The sequence below is a fragment of the Delphinus delphis genome, chromosome 15 (assembly GCF_949987515.2).
Source record: "Delphinus delphis chromosome 15, mDelDel1.2, whole genome shotgun sequence".
Lineage (NCBI taxonomy): Eukaryota > Metazoa > Chordata > Mammalia > Artiodactyla > Delphinidae > Delphinus > Delphinus delphis.
Genome location: NC_082697.1, coordinates 66,183,345 through 66,209,583, shown reverse-complemented (window position 1 = coordinate 66,209,583; position 26,239 = coordinate 66,183,345). Strand labels below are relative to the sequence as shown.

The 26,239-nt window shown below is 39.8% G+C and overlaps 1 protein-coding gene across 1 annotated transcript in view; it reads left to right on the top strand.

Moving 5' to 3' along the window:
• DNAH3 (dynein axonemal heavy chain 3) overlaps positions 1–26,239 on the top strand; it is a 188,767-nt gene that overhangs the window by 39,166 nt on the left and 123,362 nt on the right. Inside the window, exons 14-17 of the mRNA XM_060033062.1 lie at positions 6,439–6,623; positions 7,827–7,950; positions 14,603–14,756; positions 15,546–15,690. Of these exons, the coding sequence (XP_059889045.1) occupies positions 6,439–6,623; positions 7,827–7,950; positions 14,603–14,756; positions 15,546–15,690 (608 nt within the window). The remainder of the gene's footprint in view (positions 1–6,438; positions 6,624–7,826; positions 7,951–14,602; positions 14,757–15,545; positions 15,691–26,239) is intronic.

Below are 26,239 nucleotides of genomic sequence, written 5' to 3'. Positions count from 1 at the left end.
GCATATATGACAAACCCACAGCAATGGTGGGTTTCTCAATGGTGAAAGACTGAAAGCATTTCCTCTAAGATCAGGAACAAGATAAGGATGTCCACTATTATTCAACATAATTTTGGAAGTCCTAGCCACGGCAATGAGAGAAGAAAAAGAAATGAAAGGAATACAAATTGGAAAAGAAGAAGTAAGACTGCCACTATTTACAGATGACATGATACTATACATAGATATTCCTAAAATGCCACCAGAGAACTTCTAGAGCTAATCAGTGAATTTGGTAAGGTTGCAGAATACAAAATTAATGCACAGAAATCTCTTGCATTCCTATACACTAACAAGGAAAGATCAGAAAGAGAAGTTAGGGAAACAATCCCATTCACCATTGCAACAAAAAGAATAAAATACCTAGGAATAAACCTACCTAAGGAGGTAAAAGAACTGTACTCAGAAAACTAGTAAGACACTGATGAAAGAAATCAAAGATGACACAAACAGATGGAGAGATATACCATGTTCTTGGATTGGAAGACTCAGTATTGTCAAAATGACTGTACTACCCAACGCAATCTACAGACTCAATGCAATCCCTGTGAAAGTACCAATGGCATTTCTCACAGAACTAGAACAAAAAAATTCACAATTTGTATGGAACCACAAAAGACCCCGAATAGCCAAAGCAATCTTGAGAAAGAAAAACAGAGCTGGGGGAATCAGGCACCCTGACTTCAGACTATACCACAAAGCTGCAGTAATCAAGACAGTATGGTACTGGCACAAAAACAGAAATATAGATCAATGGAACAGGATAGAAAGCCCAGAGTTAAACCCACGCACCTATGGTCAGCTAATCTATGACAAAGGAGGCAAGGATATACAATGGCAAAAAGTCTTTTCAATAAGTGGTGCTGGGAAAACTGGACAGTTACATGTAGAAGAATGAAATTAGAACACCATGCACAAAAATAAACTCAAAATGGTTTAAAGATGTAAATGTAAGACTGGACACTTAGAAAGAGCACTCTTTGACATAAATCACAGCAAGATCTTTTTTGACCCACCTCCTAGAGTAATGAAAATAAAAAAAAAATAAACAAATGGGACCTAATGAAACTTAAAAGCTTTTGCACAGCAAAGGAAACTATAAACAAGACAAAAAGACAACCCTCGGGATGGGCGAAAATATTTAAAAACGAATCAACAAAGGATTAATCTCCAAAATATATAAACAGCTCATGCAGCTCAATATCAAAAAAACAAACAGCCCAATCAAAAAATGGGCAGAAGATCTAAATAGACATTTCTCCAAGAAGACATACAGATTGCCCAGAGGCATATGAAAAGCTGCTCAACATCACTAATTATTAGAGAAAAGCAAATCAAAGCTACAGTGAAGTATCACCTCACACTGGTTAGAATGGGCATCATCAGAAAATCTATAAACAACAGATGCTGGAGAGGGTGTGGAGAAAAGGGAACCCTCTTGCACTGTTGGTGGGAATGTAAATTGATACAGCCACTATGGAGAACAGTATGGAGGTTCCTTAAAAAACTAAAAATAGAATTATCATATGATCCAGCAATCCTACTACTGAGCATATAACCAGAGAAAACCATAATTCAAAAAGACACGCGCACCCCAATGTTCATTGCAGCACTCTTTACAATAACCAGGTCATGGAAGCAACCTAAATGCCCACTGACAGACAAATGGATAAAGTAGATGTGGTACCTATATACAGTGGAGTATTACTCAGCCATAAAAAGGAACGAAACTGGGTCATTTGTAGAGACATGGATGGACCTAGAGACTGTCATGCAGAGTGAAGTAAGTCAGAAAGAGAAAAACAAATATCATATGTTAATGCATATATGTGGAATCTAGAAAAATGGTACAGATGAACCGGTTTGCAAGGCAGAAATAGAGACACAGATGTAGAGAACAGACATATGGACACCAAAGGGGGAAAGTGGTGGGGGTGGTGGTGGTGGTGATGTGATGAATTGGGAGATTGGGATTGAGATATATACACTAATATGTATAAAATAGATAACTAATAAGAATTTGATGTATTAAAAAAATAAAATTCAACAACAACAAAAAAAGAATTTAGGTGGAATGGTAGAAAATGGAGTGGGCAGAATTAGAAATAACATTTCTTGTATATAGCCTTCTGTGTTTTTAATACAATGTAAGATTTTTACCCTAAGGATGGTATTGTTGACAGTGGCAGATTGAAAGCCACATTTTTTATTGGTTCCAATATTTAAATGGAAATCTGAATTGACTTTTATGTGAATTTATTCCTGAAAATCCATGCTGAAGGACATTGAAGTGTGGATCATCAAAAAGTTTTTAGCTTTTGTAAATAAAGTTGTAATCAACAACTGTAAAAAAAAAAAAAAAAAAAAAAGAAGAAGCAAGGTAAAACAACCACAACAGCAAAACAAAACAAAACAAAAAGCTGGAAAAGGCCTTAGCTGTGTAGAGGTGGGGGGGCTTAGGTCCGGCGGGGGCTTAGGCGGGGGCAGGGCTAGGCTCAGGACCAGAGCGGAGGTAAAAGGCAGGGGGTGGAGGGGTAGTGCCTAGGCTCAGTGCAGCCAGAGGGGGCCTTGGAGTGCTGAGGTTCAGGCCTCGGACCTCAGCAGGCCCCCTGGGGCCAGAGTGGGCAGGGGAAACACTGGCCCGTTTCCTTCTGATCCTCCTATTACCCCGAGTGTCTCTCTCCCTTCCTGCTGGCTGATCTCACCTTGGATGGGCCCCTCCCAAGCGAGTGTGGGAACCCCTCCCTTCCCCCAGCTTCCCATTAGGGGCACTGACCCTGTCTACGCTCTACTTTTCCTCCCCCTCCCTTCCTCCCACGCCCCCAGGGCACAGCAGCAGGAAGGGGCCTCGGAGGGCAGAGGATCAGACCCTGGACCTCAGCAGGCTCCCCAGGCCCAAGTGGGCGGGGGAAACGCTGGCTGTGTTCCCTTCTGATCCTCCGATCCCCAGAGGATCTCTCCCCATCCCCACTGATCCCCTCGCTGTGAGTGTGTCCCTCCAGGCATGGGAGCCCCTCCCCTCCCCCAGCCATCCCTCAGGGGCGCCTGTCCTGTCCAGCCTCCACTTCTCCTTCCCCCTCCCTCCCCCCACATCCCAGTCGCTTGGGGGTCCCTCCTGTCCCCTTAGGTGTCCAGGGTCCCCCACCAGCACCTGGTAGGTGCCCTAGTGGTGAGGACACATGAACTCCATGTCCTCCTACTCTGCCATCTTGACTCCCCCCCCTTTACATTTATATAGAACACTTCATTCTTGCCTCTGCTGATCACCAAATGTGTGGAGGATTTTCTCCACACCACACGATTCTGTAACACCAGCCAGGTGCCCTACAATTCAACTTAATTCTGACACTGTCTACCCAGAGATAGCATCAGCTTGCACAGGTTAAGGGCTCAGTCCTATAAAACTGCCCCCCATTACTTCAGACTCCAGTTACAAGTCCAGGTTGTCGCCTTGCTTCTGAGCAGCCAGCTATAGATTGAAGGTTCCAATGACCCCTTTCTTGGGTTTGATTAATTTGCTCCAAGCTTCTAATCATGGCTTGGTGTTTCCAGTGACCCACTCCTCATCCAGGAGCCATCTAGGAGCCCACCCTGAGTCACCTCACTAGAACAAAAGATACTCTTATTATCCATGAAATTACAGGGGTTTCATGGGCTCTGTGCTAGGAACCTGGGGCAGAGACCAACATATATTTTTTCTTTATTTCACAGTGCGTCTGCTACCACTCTTCTGGGCCCTTGCAGGAAGCGGATAGGTTAGCCACATGATATTTACTCTATGCTTTCTCATGCAAAAGGGAAGAAGAATGGATTCTTATCAGAGGGAGTCTATCACACTGAGAGGATCTACCTATATTAGGCTAGGCTACATGCTGTAACAAAGAGACCCAAGGTGTCATGATTGAAAATAATAGTTTATTCTTGCTCGGGATAGCTCCAGATTGGTGGGGAGACATATTGTGTGCATTCAGAGACTCAAGGAGATGATGACTTTACATCTTTAACATATAGCCTTCAAGGTCATTCTAAGTGTTGATATCCTAGACTGTTGGCAGGAAGAAAGAGCATGGAGGAATATGCAAGGACAGTTTCATGTGCTGTACCCGAAAGTGATACTTATCACTGCTTCCTACTTCCCACTGACTGGAACTCAATCACATGACCATACCTACTATGGACTGCATTGTGTCTCCCCCAGATTCATATGTTGAATCCTGTCTTAGTCCATTCAGGCTGCTAGAACAGAGTACCATTGGCTGAGTAGCTTATAAATACTACAAATCTATTTCTAACAGTTCTGGTGGCTGGGAAGTCCAACATCAAGGCTCTGGCAGATTTGTTTGTTGAGAGCCTGCTTCCTTGTTCACAGACCATCATCTTCTCATTGTATCCTCACATGGAAGAATGGGTGAGGGGTCTCTGGGGTCTCTTTTATAAAAACACTAATCCCATTCATGAGAGCATAGCCCTCATGACCTAATTATCTCCCAAAGGCCACCTCAAAATAACTGTTACAGGCTTGAGGACACAGCGGGGAAGGGGAAGCTGGGACAAAGTGAGAGAGTAGCACTGACATATATACACTACCAAATGTAAAATGGATGGCTAGTGGGAAGCTGTTGCATAAAACAGGGAGATCAGCTCGATGCTTTGTGACGACCTAAAGGGGTGAGAAAGAGAGGGTGAGAGAGAGGCTCAAGAGGGAGGGGATATGGGGATATATGTATACATACAGCTGATTCTCTTTGTTGTTTTACAGCAGAAACTACCACAACATTGTAAAGCAATTATACTCCAATAAAGATAAAAAATTTTTTAAAATACTGTTACATTAGGGATTAATTTCAACATACAAATTTTGGGAATACACAAACATTCAGTCTGTAGCAAAGCACTAATGCCCTATGTGACTGTATTTGGAGACAGGGCCTATAAGGAGATAATAGGACTAAAGGAGGTAAAAGGATGAGGCCCTAATCCAATAGGGTTGGTGCCCTTACAAGAAGAGAAACAGACAGAGCTTCTTTCCTCTCCACCATGTGAGGACACAGCGAAAAGGTGGCTATCTGCAAGCCAGGAAGAGAGACTTCACTAGGGACCAAATAGGTCAGTACCTTGACCTTGGACTTCCCAGCCTCTAGAACTATGTGAAAATACATTTTTGTTGTTTAAACCACCCAGTCGTAATATTTTGTTATGGTAGTCCAAACTGACTGGTAAAATACTCAACTAAAAATGCAGAGGAGGCTGGGAAATATAATCCAGCTCTGAGTCCAAAAGTGGAGAATACTGTGAATCCATGTAGCACAATAGATAAGTTTTCTGTATAGCAAGTTTCTGAATTGTATAAAAATTCATTTCTAAAATCCCAGCATCATCTGTAAAGATGTTTTAATCATTTTCTCATCAGTTTGATGCAATTACCTTCATTGTGGAGGGGTCTCCACACATTAAGAAGGAATATCAAGGACTGAAAACATTGAGAGGAGTGGTTTTTATCTATCTATAGTGTATGACCATCAACATGTAATGATCAATTAATAATAACAAAAACTATTATAGCTATTATTGGTAACATTTCTTGAGGGCTACTAGGCATGTGCTAGGCATGGATATATTGCAAATAACTTGTTCCTAATTGTAGTTAAAATGCTGAAGACTGTCATTCATTAGCTTTTGTATAAATTAGAGCATATTCAAATTATCCCTATAATAACATATTTTTTCACAGTCTTGTGTTCAAGGATAAGTGGGCAGTTAGATCTAGTGGTCCCAGTAGATGAATGTAAGTTTCTCTATGCCACCAGAAATTACCTGCAGCACATGAGGATAAACTTGCTGGTGTACTGTTAAGAGGAGCGATTACAAATTAATTTAGTGTTCTACTTCAACATAAAATTGAGGAGTTGCTGCTGTTGGTAGTGGTGATATTGGTTATTGTTTTGGTCTAAATCTGTATTTTACCCATGGTGTATCTGTTAAGAGTACAAGCTTTGGAATCAATTACACTAGTTCAAATCCTGGCTCTAACATCTACACATCATGTTGCTTTGGATAAAGTTACTCAGCCTCCCTTTCTTCCATTATAAAATGTTGATAATAATAGTTCCTAACTCTTGGAATTTTCGTGAAGATTAAATGAGTTAATATTCAGTGATTAGAATGGGGCATGTCATATAGTAAAGGGCCTAGTACATGTCATATATTATTATCATTTCTACTGTTATTATTTCTAAAATATGGTATGTATATGAATATTATCCATCAAGAATTTTCTGGTAGAGAAAAGTTGGAAAACATTGTTCTAGTCTCCAAATAGGAACCATGTTTGTTTAGTATAGTGGGTCTTATAAGAAAGCTATTTTTAGATAATGATGATGGCTGTTTCTTTCCCTGTAGCATCTGTAATCAGTACAGCATCGTTGCAGACAAAGTCAGTGAGATTCCTGTCAACACTGAGGAGCTGGTATTCCTCATTGAATTCTTAAAGAAATCCAGCGATGTCACCGTGTTCAAACTCAGGAGGCAACTTAAAGATGCAGCTGAACGGTTAGAGTTCCTGATGGACTATGCAGACTTGCCCCGTAAGTCCAATGTCATGTGTGTACATGCAACTGTATGTGTATATTTATATTTTTAAGGATAAGGAGCCAGGGGAAGGAGAGTTAGCAATTCTACCACTAAATATCAGTATCAGGAGAGCTACTTTGCAAGTGTGTCCATATAGTAGAGGCACTAATTCCACACCGGAATTTGAATCAAAGAGAATCTTATTTTTAGACAAAAAGAAGAAATATCTAGGAACTTGACTGGTTCTTAGATGCCTGTCTTTGCATATTATGCCTGGTGTTCCTGGGAAAGTCACTTTCAAATGCAGAGTCCTTTTATAAGTGGGTAGGTTGCATTCATCTATAATCTAAATACAATCCCACCTTTGAGGAGGCCAGGGCACTTTCCTTCATGCTCCTGCATATATTAAAAGGAAAGAAATGATCAGGGCCCCTTCAAGGCTTACTGAGCCAAGTTAGGACTCCGTAAGGACCTAACTTTGTAAGGACCGGGTTCTGAAGGAAAAACTAATATGCCCTCTACAAGCCAAGTTTCAGAGCCCTTTTCCACCTGGAAATACCTGTGAATTACCTGGTGTTCACAGTGTTTAGGGGAGATGGTTATGGAAGGTAGATATAGGGACTGGGAGTGGAAAGTGGTCCACCATAACCAGCCACCTGGACTCTCTCATTGTGGTCTCTGCCTCCTAAATTCCCAAGGGTACAGAGGGAACCCAGGGCATTTTAACTGACCAGAGCCATAAGATGGGTAGGGCATCTGGCATTGATATTATCACTGACCTTTAGCCAAAAGGGAGACTGAAACTCAGATGAGGTGAAATAGTTTAAAGAATAGTACTGAACTTCAACCTAGGTTTCTACTCAGACCTAGCCTGGGAAGATAATGAAGCACAATGGTTAGAACATAGGCTTTGGAGTTGGTTAGACTTAGACCTGGGTTTGAAATCTGCTCTGCTGTCTCCTACTGGTGTGACCTTGACCACTTGGCTTAACTTTGTTTCCCATCTGTTAAAACGGGGATGATAATACCATCTACCTTCTAGCCTGGCCTGTGGGAAGTGTTCAATAAATGCTGGCTATCATTCATCAATAATGGGCCCATTCATTAATTGCCACCCCCATACTCACTTCTGTTGACCTCTTGTTCTGCCGAATTAATTCCCTGCGAGTTGACCTATGCTGAGCATTGTCCTAGAACAGACTGTGTGTGTTTTGCAGAAGAGGATATCAAACTGAACAGTACTCTGTTCCTCTGGCCAGACCAGATTGAAGATATCTTTGAAAACAGCCGAAACCTTCTCCTTAGCAAGAGGGATCAGGCAGAGACGGACCTCATTAAAAGGTACAGGGAAAGTCTGGGGTTGTTTTAGACATGATACCCAGCTTCATAACATGCCACATGCTCCTGGTTCTGTCTAGAGCCACCCCACCCAGCAGTGCGTGGGTGAAGTCGCAAGACAATTGGTGGAGAAGGAATTTCCTTTTGTTTCCCATTGAAGTATGTTCTCTTTAAGCCTGCTTCACTGTAGTGACGCCGGCCAATGCCTTCTCTCCCTGCCTTGAACAATTGGAATTTAGTGGTGCAGAGAGAAAAACACAAAAATAGTAACATGTAATAATAGCCTCACAATAATAATAGCAGAATTGTCAGCCTTACATTGGAGACTACAGATATGTGAGATATCAAGATAGGATAATAAAGGCATGGTTGGAGGCTGAGAAATTGCCTGTTTTGCAGCTGGTCTCGTTCAGTGCTAATGTGCCTGTAATCATTTATTCATTGAGTATTTATCATGGATTTTTACTGTGTGCTGTGCTCTATTCTAGACACATAAGTGTGTTTGACTGCTAAATAAATATTTTAATGCAGTGACAAAGAAAATATCGCACACTGAAAACATCAGACAATATCAAGTGAAGTGGGCCAAGTACCACATACATGGTAAAGACACACCTGTGTGCATGTGCGCGTGCGCACACACAAACACACACATCCCAGCTTGTAACACTTTGTTTAGGAACTGCAGATTCATACCAGTTACCATCCCCATCACACATGAAACTCCCACTACCCAACTTTAGGTTCCATAATCCCTGCAAATACTCAGGAGAAAGGAATAGGGTAGATAAAAGCAGGGATTTCTACACAGAACGGGAGTTTGGGCTGAAGGATAAACCCACTTAGTTGCTACCTTCAAAATATGACTTAGGTCTGTTGTCCAGAAGAAGAAGAACAACAACAACAAAAGATGTGTGTGTGTGAGTATTTGTTTCTTCCTACAGCCTTCTTCCTCTACCTAAATGACTACTGTCCCCAGAACCCAGAATTTAGCCCAATGAGTAGAACTGATTTCTTTTAACTAATAGATTTTTATTTTTAGAACAGTTTTAGGTTCACAAAAAAATCGAGCACAAAGTATAGGATCCCCCTATACCCCCTCACCCCTTACACACAGCCTCCCCCATGGAACTGAGTTCTGATGCCTCACCAAGAAGCAGAACCATTTTGTAAGTTAGATGAACAGGAGCAAATTTCTTCATCTTTTTGAGCCTCAGTGTCCTCATCTGGAAAATGGGATAGTAGAACCAATCTCAGATCATCTCATTTTATGAGAGGTGTCATTGTATTGAAGGATGAAATGAAATGGTCTGAAGTGGCGCCTAGGTGGTGTCCAGCGCGTGACAGGCATTCAAGAGTGGTCAGCTTCTTTTGCACTTAAACGATGACTTCTTTGGGGAGAAAATGCTTCTTAACTTCCAAACCACTACCTTGTGAGCGTACTTCTAGAACATTACTGTAAGGCCATTTACAGTAACTGTTGAAGTTAAGAGGAGTGAGGGGTGTCTCCTGAAGAAATGGGAACAGGTGTCATTTATGATGAGAGGAGAGTGCCAAGCTTCTTCTTCTCGGAGGGCGACTCTAGCTTGACCCCATCAACTGGTCCCTGAGCTCTCAACCACAGAACTCAGCAGAGGAGCAGCTCTAGGGGCTACCTGCAGCCCTGGGCTCAGCCCTCTCTTTGGTGAAGTCTTAAACTTGCTGTCCATCATTTTTGCGTAGATCCTGAGAAAAACCTTTGAGGAGGGCTTAACAATATTCATTTATTCATTCATCTTCTGTGGAAACAATCCCATTCCCTCTCTAAGAGACTTGACCGTATTTTTCCAGCCCACGAGAATTTTTTGGCTTCAATGCTTATTTTTCCCCACTTGCTGTCCCCACTCCCTCTCCCAATTTCTTTTCCACCTTTCCTCTGTCCGCTCCCTGCCTGGTTGGCTGATACCTGCAGTCTGTAGCCTCTGGCTCCCGTGTCTGTTGGATCCAGACAGGGCCAGGCCAGTGGAGAGCACTCAGGAGGTTAGAGAGTGACTGCTGGGCTTCTTCCCCTCTCCCTCCCTGCTTGTTTCTGGGGCTCTGGCCAGTAGCTGCCTCCTTCCTGGATGACAATTCTTGCTCCTCCGTGGTTCCAGTTCTCATTATCCCCTCATCCCTAGGGATCATAATGGCTTCCCTCTGAGGCTAGTCTCTGGGTGCTTCACTCTCCCCTCTTTGTTCCTTTAACCCTACCCACATCTCACCTCTGTAAGTAGTCCCTTAATTAAAGTCTCTTTCTTTAAACATCAGAGTGAATTCTATTTCCCGCCAGAATTCTGACCAATCCACCATTTAAAAATTCTTGCATTATTCTCCCATAGACTCCAGGTGGTCCCACGAATAGAACTCAATTTACTTGACTGAATTTCCTGAGTATCTACTATTTACTAATGACATACATTTATATATGTATATATTATGGACATGAAAGCACTTTAGAAACTGTAATGTGCTAAGCAATTGTAAAAAATTTAAAACAGTACAAACTGTCAGTTATAAAATATATATATATATATAAAATATAAAATATGTTACAGGGATGTAATGCACAGCACAAGGAATAGAGTCAATATTTTATAATAACTTTGTATGGTGTGTAATCCATAAAAATATCAAATCACTGCGTTATACACCTGAGACCAATATATCAATAATATTGTTAGTCAACTATACATCAATAAAATTTAAAAAAAGAAATTTAAAACAATAATAATCATAATATTTTACAATTATCACTGAGTTTGTTTACTGTTTCCCTCTGGGAAGAATTCAAGAGTGCTTTTATCAGAGATTTATCTTTGTGTGTGTGTCTGTGTTTGGAGCCTCAAGAAGAATCTTAACGATGTGAAAAGGCACCCAGCAGCACCTAATTGTGTAGATAACAGGAGAATCCGCTTTCCCCTCATTTTGTTCCACTCAGTGGTAGGTTCCACGGGCCTGGAAGTGACCTGGAATATACATGACGGACATCTCAGGAATGTGAGCTGCTCTTTGCCATAAGAGTGCATCTTCTGGGAAGAAAGAAAGGTGCCTTAGGGGGAGTACCCAGATTGTGTTCTGGGATCCAGATAGAGCACAGTGCCTTGCAAATAGCAGGTGCTTACTCTTTAGATGAATGAATGAATGAGTGAATGAATGAGACTTTTTTCCAGTAAGGATATTCTCTAAAATTAATACCTACCAGACTCTAAAATCAGAGATTATTACAAAACAAAACAAAACAAAAATCTGAGAAGAAGCAGGCTGTCTCTCATAGCACTTATGTTCTCTATCTTTGAATCCTTAAGACTTTGGTGAAAAACCATCAGGGGAAGGAGAGGGTGGCAGTGGCCACCTTGCCCAGTTTCCTCTTGGGCTCCTGTCTCCATTCCTCTTCTCTGAGGATACAGAGAACAAAAGGGGCATGGGAGATGGAAGATAAAGCAGATAAATATGGAAGCTCTAGGAAGGAAAAGAACAGGGTGACAGAGCACAGTGATTGCATTCAATGGGCAAGTCAGGGAAAGGCTCATGTAAATAAGACTTGAAGGATGAGAAGGATCCCATCAAGGGAAGATGTGGGGAGGGAGAGAGTAGAAGGGGGTCCTGTCCAGGCATCGAGCATAGCGTGAGCAATGGCTCCACCATGGGAATACCTTTGCCTAAGAAGGAGAGTAGCTATAAAAGGAGGCTGAAGAGTTAGAGGAGCACGTCCTTGAAGTCGCGGTAATGAGTTTGGGTTCCTTATTAAGTATGGTAGAAAGTCACTGATGGTTTTTAATCTGGGGACCAAAATGATATAATTAATTTTTTCTTTTTATGGTTTGTTTACTTGAATCAGAATTCAAAAATGTCTACAGCACTGCAGTTGGTTGACATGTCTCTTAGATTTCTTTTTATCTGTAGGTCCCCCCTCCATCTCCTTTGGTTTTTTCCTTGTAATTTATTTATTGAAGAAACCAAGTCTTTTGTCCCCAGATCTAGACTTTCCTGATTGTACCTCTGGGGTGTCATTTAATATGTTCCTCTGTCCTCTGTATTTCCTATAAAATTTTAATAACTGATTTAAATCCTGTTACTAATCTTTGTCCCTGATCTCCTGTGCTAATAGGTAGCAAAGAAAATTTAAGTTTGTCCGTGGGCAAGAGTACTGCATGCAAATATGAGGAAAAAGAAAACGGAGTCAGCCATATTAATATCAGATAGAGTCAAAGTCAAGGCAAAAACATTAGTGATTCAAACACGGTTACTTAGGTGGGTGGAATAACGTTAAAGCAGTCATCAACCCTTTTATATCAAATAATCACTCAATTAAAAATAAATGAAGTGAAACTTGAATAAGGAGATAATGGAAGTAAATAATTAAGAAACTTAATTTGTTGGATATGTATCAAACCTTCTACTCTACAATGGAAAAAACTGTTCTTAAATGTCTTTAGGGGACTTCCCTGGTGGCACAGTGGTTAAGAATCTGCCTGCCAATGCAGGAACATGGGTTCCACCCCTGATCCGGGGATATCCCACGTGCTGTGGAACAGCTAAGCCCGTGTACCACAGCTACTGAGCCTGCGCTCTAGAGCCCGCAAGCTGCAAATACTGAGCCCGCATGCCTAGAACCCATGCTTTGCCACAAGAGAAGCCACTGCAATGAGAAGCCTGCACACTGCAACGAAGAGTAGCCCCTGCTCGCCGCAGCTAGAGAAAGCCCGCATGCGGCAACGAAGACCCAACACAGCCAAAAATAAACAAATAAATAAATATATTTTTTAAAATGTCCTTAGAACATTTACAAAAATTGACCGTATTTTAGGAACCCCTCCCCAAGAAAAAATATTTAAAGAAGCAGAAACGATATTGGCCATACTCTGTTATAATAGTGTGTATTAGTTATCTATTTCTGCATGACAAATCATTCTGAAAAATAGCAACTTAAAACAACAAACATTCATTATCTCACAGTTTCTGTGGGTCAGAAATCTAGGTGCAGCTTAGAGTATACCTCTGGCTCAAGGTCTCTTACAAAGTTGCAGTCAGAATGTCAGCCAAGGCTGCAGTCTCATCTTAGGGCTCAACTGGGTGAGGATCTATATCCAGGCTCACTCACAGGATTGTTAGTAGGATTCAGCTCCTCATAAGCTGCTGGCCAGAAACTTCCCTCTATTCCTTGCTATATGGACCTCTCGTAGCATGGCAGCTGGCTTCCTTCAGAGAGAGAGAAAGAGAGAGAGAGAGGGAGAGAGACAGAGAGAGAGAAAGTCACAGTCTTTTTGTAACCTAATCTTGAGAGTAACATCCCATAACTTTTGCCATATTCTTTGTTAGAAGTGAGTTACTAGGTCTAGCCCAGCTCAAAAGGAGACAGTTACAGAAGGATATGTAGTACCAGGAGGTGTGGCTCTTTGGGGACCTTACCAGAGGCTGCTTACCACACAGTGTAATTAGAAATAAAACCCAAATCAAACCATTGAAAATTAACTCTCTTAAATTACGTTGAAGAAAAAAAGAACATCAAAACTGCCATAACAGGATTAAGTGTTCTTAAGATAATAGCCAAATTTATGGTGTGTTACTATAGCTGTTCTGAATGGCAAATCCCCTTATTCATTCAATGAGTATTGATTGTTTTATGCCAGACACTCTTCTAAGTGCTGGAGATACAAAAAGGCATTAAGGAGATTAAAACTGCATTGATAGAGTTTAAATTCTAGTGAATGAGACTAAACATTTTTATAGTGATCATTATGTACCAGGCTTAATTCTGAGCATTTTGTATATGTTAGCTTATTAAATACTAAAGTAGGTACTTTATCCATCCCTGTTTTCTTTAGCTGAGGCATACAGAGGTTAAAGGACTTGACCAAGGTCATGTAGCTACTGTGTTGCAATGTAGGGACTTGAACCTAACCTGTCCAGCTCTAGAACCTGTCCACTTAACACTGTGTTAATCTACCTCGTTAGGAAAAGGGAGAAGTAAATTTGAGAACTGCTTTGTTGATAATACGGATGAAGTAGATAAATCTCTGGAAAAGTCTTCCCTGATCACTCTGGCTAAAGTAGCCCTTCACTTGCATCCACTAGGCACTCTGCCCTGTTCTGTTTTCTTCAGAACATTTATCACTATCAGAAATATTTCATTTTTATCTATGTATGGATTTATCCATCCATCCATCTGTCCTTCCATTCATCCATTCATTCATCCATCCATATATGTTTACTGTCTGGGTTTCCCCAAACTAAAATACAAGCTCCATGAGGGTAGGGAGCTTCATAGTGTACTTCACAAATATATTCCTGATGCCTAGAGCAGTTCTTGATATTAGGCACTTAATAATAAATACCTAATGGATAAATGAATAATATGTATATACATAAATTTTATACATGTATATATTATATAGCATATGTATTATATATTTTTGATATATATTTACCTATATGAGAAACATCTGGAAATATTTAACCACCATAGGTTCAAAGCAGCTGTCTCTGGGAGGTGGGATTACAAATTATATATAATAACATATATTTATAAGTTTTACATATATTGTATCAGAAGATCAAATTCTCCCCAGGCTTGAATTGGGTGAGCAATGCTGATAAATGGAAAGTCCAAGTGTGACTGGGCTGTCTTTACTTTCAGATGCTCAGAATTTGAGGCAAAACTTGAGGGCTACAACAAGGAACTGGAAGGTTTTAGGAAACGTGAAGTGATGACCACAGAAGAAATGAAGAGCAATGTTGAAAAGCTTAATGAGCTTTCAAAGAACCTAGATCAAGCACTGGTGGAATTTGAGGTTTGGGGTCTTGGGATGGGAACTTATGACTGTACTGCTCTGTTGGTTCTGGCCCTTGGTTTTGTGTTTTCCTAACATCACCTGTCAGGTGGATAGTATTAGTTGATTGACCAGTTCTTTCATTGGTGCTTTCGACTACCTTTTTCCACACCCCTACATTATACCAGCTTTTTTGTTAGTCACTGAGTACACAAAGAAGAATTATAATGGAATAATTGCTCACGTTCATTGAGCATGTATTATGTGCACAATGTGCAAAGGACTTCATGTGTGATATATCACTTAATAATATCCATAATAAACCTTTGTGGTAGGTACTGTATCTTCATTTATCCCTATTTAAAATGGGAGAACTAAGTCTTGGAGAAGCTAAGTAACTTGCCCTGAAGTTCACTAGTAGGTTCTTTAATCATTAAAGTTCTTACCTTTGAGGCAATTCAGCGCAAGAAGGCAACATTGTGTTAACAGTTTCATATGTACTTTAACTAAAGTACATATGAAAATTGGGAAAATGGGGATATGGATATGATACAGTTGGAGCCAAAGTGATGGAGCAAGTGGCAAATTACCATAAAGTTTCCCCCAGCTAGATCTCAGCTGCCATGGCCCTCAGAGGTAGCACAGGGACATTCTTGCTTGAGTTCATGCCTTATTTTCCTGTCTTACTCTCCAGATGAACACGCATCTTCCTCAACTTGGTTTTCAAAGCACTGGGGAACTTGCCATGGTGGCTTCTAGGGTCCAGGAGAACCACCCACCCAATAAACAGCATCCCCTTTTGCCCTGCAGTTGATCAATAAGGAGGAGGAGCTATTGGAAAAGGAGAAGAGTACCTTCCCTCTTCTACAAAGCGTGATGACCAACAAAGTGCCTTACGAGCAGCTGTGGACGACAGCCTACGAGTTTAGCATCAAGTCGGAGGAATGGATGAATGGTATACCGCATTCTCACTCTGCTGGGTCAGGATGGCGATGGGGTAGCAGATTCAACCCAGCCAGTTCTGAAATAAGATTGGGACCTCAGATTCTGGCTGGACTTTTTTCATATTCTCATTGTCTGGATTAAGGCAACAATAGTTAAATTTTTCTGATGTGATAATGATGGAAGGTGGGGATCAAAGCCCCAGATCTGTTGCCAGGGTGAAATAGAATAGGCAGCCACCCACAGCCATGGGTTGGGTAGTGACTCAGAGAGGCAGGTGGTGGGAGAATAAGATGGCAGTTCCCCTATTACGCTGACGCAAGAAAGGCCAGAGTGCCATAGATGTCTGTAAACTACCTCTTTTACTATAGGTCCTGGACACTAGAGAGAGATTGAGGCGGTAGAGTCAACAGGACTGAATGATTGATCTGATATGGGGCAGGGAGCAGTGAGGGAGAGGAAAGCACCTAGGGTGAATTCCAGATTATTAGCTCAGGCAGTCTGGTGGATAAGGCCATCACTGAAAAAGAGAAATGACAGATTTGTTGGGAAAAAAACATCAGCTTCAATACACTGAGTTAGGTGTCTGCAAACATCCAAATGGGAAGATTAATCAGCGGTTCAGTATATCAGTCTGGATTGAAGTTATAGTGGGGGTGGGATTTATATTGGGGAATAATTGATATGTAAGAGTACAATTAAAAACCATCAATGACATCACCTGGGTAGAGTATTTAGGAGCAGAGGACAAAATCTGAGACCTCCAGGGTTGAGCCTTTAGCTTATTTCCAGTGCTTCAATATTTTTTAAAATTAATTAATTTATTTATTTTTGGCTGCATTGGGTCTTCGTTGTTCCGCATGGGCTTTTCTCTAGTTGCAGCAAGCAGGGGCTACTCTTTGTCACAGTGCATGGGCTTCTCATTGCGGTGGCTTCTCTTGTTGCGGAGCACAGGCTCTCGGTACGCGGGCTTCAGTAGTTGTGGCACACAGGCTCAGTAGTTGTGGCTCGCGGGCTCTAGAGTGCAGGCTCAGCAGTTGTGGTGCTCAGGCTTAGTTGTTCCACAGCATGTGGAATCTCCCCGGATCAGGGCTCGAACCCATGTCCCCTGCATTTGCAGGTGGATTCTTAACCACTGCGCCACCGGAAAATTCCAGTGCTTTGATATTATAAGAACAACTGTGATGAACATCTTTGTTGCCAATTTTCAGTATACAATAATGATCATTTTCTTAGGATAAATTACCAAAAGTGAAACGGCTAGATCAAAGGGATGTAATAAAAATTATTAGGATTTTAGAAAATGCTTTTGTTATTGGTATTGCCTTCCAGAAAAGTTACATGTTTTAATTTATTATTCTTCTAGCAGTATTTGAGGGCCCATTCCTCATACCCTCAACAAACTTGGGAAGTAATAGCTTTAAGAACTTTTTTTGCTCATTTGATGTTTAAAGTGGTATTTTCTTTTTCACAACTTTTAAGTATGCTTTTTCATTATTAAAAAGCATTCTTGGGACTTCCCTGGCGGCCCAGTGGTTAAGAGTCTGCACTCCCACTGCAGGGGTTCCATCCCTGGCTGGGAAACTAAGATCCTGCATGCCGTGCCGCCAAAAAAACCAAAAAAAAAATTGGTCAGTTGAATTCCTTACTTTATAAAAGGTTGTTCATTTGCCCTCCCACTTTTTCTCTATTACTAAGCCACCTTATTTAAATAATTTTCCGTTTTGAATAATTTTTATTTATTTATTTTTTATTATTATTTTATTTATTTATATTTTTTTGCGGTACGCGGGCCTCTCACTGTTGTGGCCTCTCCCATTGCGGAGCACAGGCTCTGGACGCGCAGGCTCAGCGGCCATGGCTCACGGGCCGAGCTGCTCCGCGGCATGTGGGATCTTCCCGGACCGGGGTACGAACCCGTGTCCCCTGCATCGGCAGGCAGACTCTCAACCACTGCGCCACCAGGGAAGCCCTTGAATAATATTTTTATTGATGCTTTTTAGTTTTTGAAGTACTCGATCATATCTATACATTTAAGATATTTTACCTTATCACTTTCACACCCCTTTTAAAATTCACTTTTCTGTGTTGACTAGCACCTCCAAATTAAACAGTAGTAATAATGGCACCTTTGTCTTATTCGTGATTTTAATGGGAATTCATCCAGAGTGTCACCTTTATTTATTTTGGATTTTGTTGATGTGGACCATTTTTAAAGTCTCTATTGAATTTGTTACAATATTCCTTCTGTTTTATGTTTTGGTTTTTTGGCCCCGAGGGATGTGGGATCTTATCTCCCCTACCAGGGATCAAATCCTCACCCCCTGCATTGGAAGGCAAAGTCTTAACCACTGGACCGCCAGGGAAGTCCCCAGAGTGTCACCTTTAAGCGTGATGCTTTTTGTTGGTTCAGGCACAAAATAGTTCTGGTGTTAAGGAAGTATTTATAATGTAGCAAGTTTTTTTGTTGGAAAGAGACAATGTATTTTAAATTTTTTATATTTTATTTTTTAAATTCATATACAGTAAAAATGATATTTTGACATACAGTTCTATGAATTTTAACATATATATTGATTCACCACAATCAGAAAATGGAACAGTTCCATGACTTCCATAAACTTCCTTGTAGTACCACTTCATAATCACACTCTCCCTACACCTGGCAACTATTGATCTCTTCATTGTTACTATAGTTTTGTCTTTTTGAGACTGTCATATAACTTCAATCTCTTTTTCAAGTTTTATTATGACTATTACAGTGCCTTTGTCTTTATATCTTTTTCATAAAATTTGTGAATCAGCTTATTTATATATACAAGAAACCTGCTGGAATTTTGATTGGAAATGTGTTAAATCAATTTGGAAAGAACTGACATCTTTAATTGAATCATCCAATCCATGGACGTTGTATATCTAATTATTTTGCTCTTCTTTGACTTCTTTTTGTCAATGTTTTGTAGGTTTTAGCGTACAGATCCTATATGTGTTTTGTTAAATTTATATGTATTTCTTTTTATAGAGCTATATGTTTTTAAATTTCAGTTTCTAATTGGTCATTGCTAGTGTATACTAAAACAGTTAGGGTTGGGGGAGGGGGTTTGCCCATTTTTAAATTAAGTTTGTTTTCTTACTGTTGAGTTTTAAGAGTTCTTTATATATTTTGGACAGCAATCCTTTATCAAATATGTCTTTTGCAATTTTTTCTACTAGTCTTTGGCCTGTCTTTTCAGTCTTTTGACAGTGTCTTTCACAAAGCAGAAGTTTTTAATTTTAATAAAGTCTAGTTTGTCATTTCTTTCCTAGATTTAGCATTGTATCTAAAAATTTATCACCAAACCCAAGGTCATCTAGATTTTTCTGCTATGTTATCTTCTAGAAGTTTTATAGTTTTGCATTTTACATTTAAGTCCATGATCCATTTTGATTAATTTTTGATTAACTTTTGTCAAGGATGTACAGTCTCCATCTACATTCTTTTTTTTTTTTTTTTGGCTGCATTGGGTCTTCGTTGCTGCATGCGGGCTTTCTCTAGTTGTGGCGAGTGGGGGCTACTCTTCATTGCAGTGTGCGGGCTTCTCATTGCGGTGGCTTCTCTTGTTGTGGAGCACAGGCTCTAGGCATGTGGGCTTCAGTAGTTGTGGTGTGCAGGCTCAGTAGGTGCAGCATGCGGGCCCTAGAGCACAGGCTCAGTAGTTGTGGCACACGGGCTTTGTTGCTCCATGGCATGTGGGATCCTCCCGGACCAGGGATCGAACCCGTGTCCCCTGCATTGGCAGGCAGATTCTCAACCACTGCGACACCAGGGAAGTCCCTCTACATTCATTTTTTTGCATGTGGATATCCAGTTGTTCTAAAACTATTTGTTGGAAAGTTTCATTTCTCCATTGTATTGCCTTTCCTCCTTTGTGAAAGATCAGTCGACTATTGTGGATCTTATTTCTGGGCTCTCTCTTCTGTTCCATTGACCTATATGTCTATTCTTTTGTCAATACCACATTTGATTATTGTAGCTATGTGGTAAGTCTTGAAGCTGGATAATGTCAGTCCCCCAACTTTATTTTTCTCCTTTAATATTATATTGGCTATTCTGGGTCTTTTATGTCTCCATATAAACTTTAGAATCACTTTGTCAGTATCTAAAAAAAAACTTGTTGGGATTTTGGTTGGGATTGTGTTGAATCTATAGATCAAGTTGGAAAGAACTGACATCTTGACAATATTGAATCTTCTTATCCATGAACATTAAATTTTTCTCCATTTATTTTCTTCTTTGATTTCTTTCATTAGAGTTTTATAGTTTTCCTTATATAGACATTGTACATATTTTGTCAGATTTACACCTAAGTATTTCAATTTTGGGGGTGCTAATGTAAATGGATATGTTTTTAATTTCAAATCCACTGTTCATTAATAATATATAGGAAAGCAATTAACTTTTGTGTATTAACCATGTATACTGCAACCTTGCTATAACTGTGAATTAGTTTCAGGAGGTTTCTTTTTGCTGTTGGTTCTTTCATATTTTCTATGTAAGTGATTCTGTCACCTGCAAACAAAGTTTTATGTCTTCTTCCCCAGTCTGTATACATTTTATTTTCTATTCTTGTCATATTGCATTATCTAGGACTACCACAGAATGCTGTTGAAAAAGGAGTGGTGAGAGGGGACATTCTTGCTGTGTTCCTCATCTTAGCAGGAAAGATTCTGGTTTCTTACCATTAAGTATGATATTAGCTGTAGGTTTTTGTAGATGTTCTTTATCAAGTTGAGGGATTTCTCCTCTGATGTTCTTTATCAAGTTGAGGGATTTCTCCTCTATCCTTTATTTGCTGAGAGTTTTTATTATGAATGGGTATTGGATTTTTTCAGATGCTTTTTCTGAATCTATTGATATGATCATGTGATTTTTCTTCAATTGCCTGTTGACGTGATGAATTATATTAATTAATTTTCAAACATTGAAACAACTTTACATGCGAGGAATAAGTCCCAATTGACTGTGGTGTATAATTATATATATATATGTTAATATATAATATATATATAGGTGGATTCAATTTGCTAACATTTTGTTGAGGATTCTTGCATCTATGTTCATGAGAGATATTGGTCTTTAGTTTTCTTTTCTTGTAATGTCTTTGTCTGGTTTTGGTATTAGGATAGTGCTGGCCTCATAGAATGAGTTAGGAAGTATTTCTGCTTCTGTCTCCTGGAAGAGGTTGTACAAAAATTGGTATTTTTCCTTTCTTAAATGTTTGGCAGAATTCACCATCATCTGGGACTGATGCTTTCTGTTTTGGAAAGTTATTAATTATTGATTCAATTTCTTAAATAAATATAGGCCAATTCAGATTGTTTCTCCTTGTGTGAATTTTGCAAATTGTATCTTTCAAGGAATTGGTCTGTTTAATCTAGGTTATCAACTTTGTGATCATAGAGTATTTCATGGTCTTCTTTTATTATCCTTTTAATGTCCATGAGATGTACAATGATGTCTCCTCTTTCATTTCTGATGTCAGTAATTTGTGTCTTTTCTTTTTTCTTTGTTAGCCTAGCTAGCTATTTATCAATTTTATTGATATTTGAAAAGAACCAGGTTTTTGTTTTATTATTTCTTTTCTTCTGCTTACTTTGGATTTATTATTTTTTTATTATTATTTTTTAAAAATAAATTTTTTTATTTATTTATTTTTGGCTGCGTTGGGTCTTTGTTGCTGTGTGCGGGCTTTCTGTAGTTGCGGCAAGTGGGGGCTACTCTTTCGTTGTGGTACACAGGCTTCTTATTGTGGTGGCTTCTCTTGTTGTGGAGCACAGGCTCTAGGTGCGTGGGCTTTAGTAGTTGTGGCTCGTGGGCTCTAGAGCGCAGGCTCAGTAGTTGTGGCGTACGGGCTTAGTTGCTCTGCAACATGTGGGATCTTCCCAGACCAGGACTTGAACCCGTGTCCCCTGCACTGGCAGACAGATTCTTAACCACTGTGCCACCAGCGAAGCCCTTACTTTGGATTTAATATGCTCTTTTTTAATAGTTTCCTAAAATGGAAGCATAGATTATTGATTTTAGGTCTTTTCTAATATATATATTCAATGCTATAAATTTCCCTCTAAATACTTCTTTCCCTATATCCCACAACTTTTTAAAAATTTATTTTATTGGTGTATAGATGATTTACAATGTTACATTAATTTCTGCTGTACAGCAAAGTGATTCAGTTATATATAACATTCTTTTTCATATTCTTTTCCATTATGGTTTATTACAGGATATTGAATATAGTTCCCTGTGCTATACAGTAGGACCTTGTTGTTTATCTATTCTATGTATAATAGTTTGCATCTGTTAATCCCAAACTCCCAATCCATCCCTCCCTCACCACCCTCCCCCATAGCAACCACAAGTCTGTTCCCTATGTCTGTGAGTCTGTTTCTGTTTTGTAGATAAGTTCATTTGTGTCATATTTTAGATTCTACATAAAAGTGATATCATGTGGTATTTGTCTTTCTCTTTCTGACTTACTTCATTTACTATGATAATCTCTAGGTCCATCCATATTGCTGCAAATTGCATTATTTCATTCTTTTTTATGGCTGAATAATATTGCATTGTGTATATGTACCACATCTTCTTTATCCATTCATCTGTTGATGGACATTTAGGTTTTTTCCATGTCTTGGCTATTGTGAATACTGCTGCTATGAACATGGGGGTACCTGTATCTTTTTTAAAATTAATCAATCAATCAATCAATTAATTAATTATTTTGGCTGCTTTGGGTCTTCGTTGCTGTGCATGGGCTTTCTCTAGTTGCAGCAAGTGGGGATTACTCTTTGTCGCGGTGTGCAGCCTTATCATTGCAGTGGTTTCTGTTGTTGCGGAGCATGGGCTCTAGGCACGCAGGCTTCAGTAGTTGTGGCACATGGGCTCAGTAGTTGTGGCTCATGGCCTCTAGAGCGCAGGCTCAGTAGTTGTGGTGCACAGGCTTTGTTGCTCTACAGCATGTGAAATCTTCCTGGACCAGGGTTAGAACCTGTGTCCCCTGCATCAGCAGGTGGATTCTTAACCACTGTGCCACCAGGGAAGCCATGCATGTATCTTTTTGAATTATAGTTTTGTCTGGATATATGCCCAGGAATGGGATTGCTGGATCATATGACAACTCTGTTTTTAGTTTTTTGAGGAGTCTCCATATTGTTTTCCACAGTGACTGCCCCAGTTTACATTCCCACCAACAATGTAGGAGGGTTCCCTTTTCTCCAGCATTTATTATTTGTAGATTTTTTAATGATGGCCATTCTGACCGGTGAGGTGGTACCTTATCGTAGTTTTGATTTGCAGTCCTCTAATAATTAGCTATATTGAGCATCTTTTCATGTGCTTTTTGGCCATCTGTATGTCTTCTTTGGAGAAATATCTATTTAGTGCTTCTGCCCATTTTTTGATTGGGTTGTTTGGTTTTTTGTTTGTTTGTTTTTTGCGGTACGCGGGCCTCTCACTGTTGTGGCCTCTCCCGTTGCGGAGCACAGGCTCCGGACACGCAGGCTCAGCGGCCATGGCTCACAGGCCCAGCCACTCCGCAGCATGTGGGATCCTCCCAGACCGGGGCACGAACCCGCGTCCCCTGCATCGGCAGGAGGACTCTCAACCACTGAGCCACCAGGGAAGCCCTGGTTTTTTGTTTTTGAGTTGTATGAGCTGTTTGTATGTTTTGGAAATTAAGCCCTTGTCAGTCATTCATGTTGTTTATGGTTTCCCTTGCTATACAAAAACTTATAAGTTTGATTAGGTCCCATTTGTTTATTTTTGCTTTTATTTCTATTGCCTTTGGAGACTGACCTAAGAAAATATTGGTACGATTTCTGTCAGAGAATGTTTTGCCTATGTTCTCTTCTAGGAGTTTTATGGTGTCATGTCTTATATTAAGCCTTTAATCCATTTTGAGTTTATTTTTGTGTATGGTGTAAGGGTGTGTTCTAACTTCATTGATTTACATGTGGCTGTGCAACTTTCCCAACACCACTTGCTGAAGTCACTGTCTTTTTTTCCATTGTATATTCTTGCCTCCTTTGTTGAAGATTAATTAACTGTAGGTGTGCGGGTTTATTTTTGGGCCATCGATTCTGTTCCATTCCATATGTCTGTTTCTGTGCCAATAATCACGCTGTTTTCATTACTGCAGCTTTGTAGTATTGTCTGAAGTCTGGGAGGGTTATGCCGCTTGCTTTGTTCTTTTCCTCAGGATTGCTTTGGCAATTCTGGGTCTTTTATGGTTCTATATAAATTTTAGGATTATTTGTTCTAGTTCTGTGAGAAAAGTCATGGGTAATTTGATAGGGATCACATTAAATGTATAGATTGCTTTGGGTAGTATGGCCATTTTAACAGTATTAATTCTCCCAGTCTAAGAGCATGGGATATCTTTCCATTTCTTTGAATCATCTTCAGTTTCCTTTATTAATGTTTTATAGTTCTCAGTCTCTCACCTCCTTGCTCAGGTTTATTCCTACATACAGTAAGTCCCCTACATATGAACGAGCTGTGTTCTGAGAGCTTGTTCGTAAATCCAATTTGTTCGTAAGTCCAACAAAGTTAGCCTAAGTACCCAACTAACACAATCGCCTACATAGTACTGTACTGTACTAGGTTTATAATACTTTTCACACAAATAATACATAACAAACAAACACAAAAAACAAAGAAAACATTTTAAATCTTACAGTACAGTACCTTGAAAAGTACAGTAGTACAGTACAACAGCTGGCATACAGGGGCTGGCACTGACTGAACAGGCAAGAAGAGTTACTGACTGGAGGAGGGAGAGGAGGTGGGAGATAGTAGAGCTGAAGGATCCTCAGCAATAGGAGGTGGAGGGCGAGCTGCAATGTCACTCACGCCTGACGCTGATGGCACAGGTTCTGGTTCCTTGCTGGATTCAATTCTATCTACCCACTTGAAAAAATGATCCAGTGATACTGTACTACTGTACTCTCTACAGTACTGTACAGTAAGGTACACAAAAGCACAACCACTTGTAGAAGATGCACGCACGTGACAATATATGCCAGACACATGAACTGACTTACGTGATTGGACATGCAAATGCACATTTGCATCTTTGAAAGTTCGCAACTTGAAGGTTCGTATGTAGGGGACTTACTGTATTTTATTTTTTTGGATGCGACTTTAAAAGGGATTTTTTTTTTTACATTCCCTTGCTGATATTTCATTGTTAGTGTAAAGAAATGCAACCAATTTCTGTATGTTATTCTTGTATCCTGCTACCTTGCTGAATTCGTTTATCAGTTCTAGTAGTTTTTGAGTGGAATCCTCAGGGTTTTCTATATAGAGTATCATGTCATCTGCATACAATGACAATTTTACCTCTTTGCTTCCAGTCTGGATACCTTTTATTTCTTTTTCTTGTCTGATTCCTGTGCCTAGGACTTCCAATACTATGTTGAATAGAAGTGATGAGAGTGGGCATCTTTGTCTTCTGAATTTTAGCAGGAATGCTTTCAGCTTTTCACCATTGAGTATTATATTGGCTGTGACATCCCACAGCTTTTGATGTTAATTTTTATTTTCATTTAGCTCAAAATATTTTTTAATTTCTCTTGATATTTCTTCTTTGACGCATGTGTTATTAAGAAGTATGTAGCTTAATTTCCAAGTATTTTGGAATTTTTCCAGCTGTCTTTCTCTTAATTGAGTTATGAGAATAAAAATCCTTGCCTTGTTTCTGATCTTAGGGAGAAAGTATTCCATCTTTCACCATTAAGTATAATGGGTTTTTTGCTTTTATTTTTTTAAACCACTTTTTTTGTATGATTAGCATATAAAAAGCTGTACATATTTAACACATACAAAAATGTAATGTCAGTGTAGGTTTTTATAGGGTGCCCTTTATCAGACTGAGGAAGTTCTCTTGTATTCCTAGTTTGTTTATAGATTTTTATCATGAATGGGTATTGGATTTCGTCAGATGCTTTTGCTGCATCAATTTACATTATGTGATTTTCCTTCTTTCGACTATATTACATTGCTTGATTTTCAAATATTAAATCAACCTTGCATTCCGCCAATAAACCCCACGTGGACATGGTGTATTATTCTTTTTATATATTGTATGGAAGTCATACATATTTCTTTTCTTCTTTTTTTTTTTTGCGGTATGCGGGCCCCTCACTGCTGTGGCCTCTCCCGTTGCGGAGCACAGGCTCCAGACGCGCAGGCTCAGCGGCCATGGCTCACGGGCCCAGCCGCTCCGTAGCATATGGGATCCTCCCGGACTGGGGCACGAACCTGTGTCCCCTGCACCGGCAGGTGGACTCTCAACCACTGCGCCACCAGGGAAGCCCTTCTTTTCTTTTTAAAAAATTTTAATATTTGATTACTTAACAAAAAATGTTAGGTTGGTAAAGCATGTTATTAATTAATGAAGCTATATGAGTGAATCTATTTTTAGTCTTGGCAGCCCTGAAAGAAAAGCGTTTTTGAGTTAATTAGCAACATCATAATGCAAGAGTTAATACTAATTTGAAATAACAAAGTGGAAGGAAGCAGC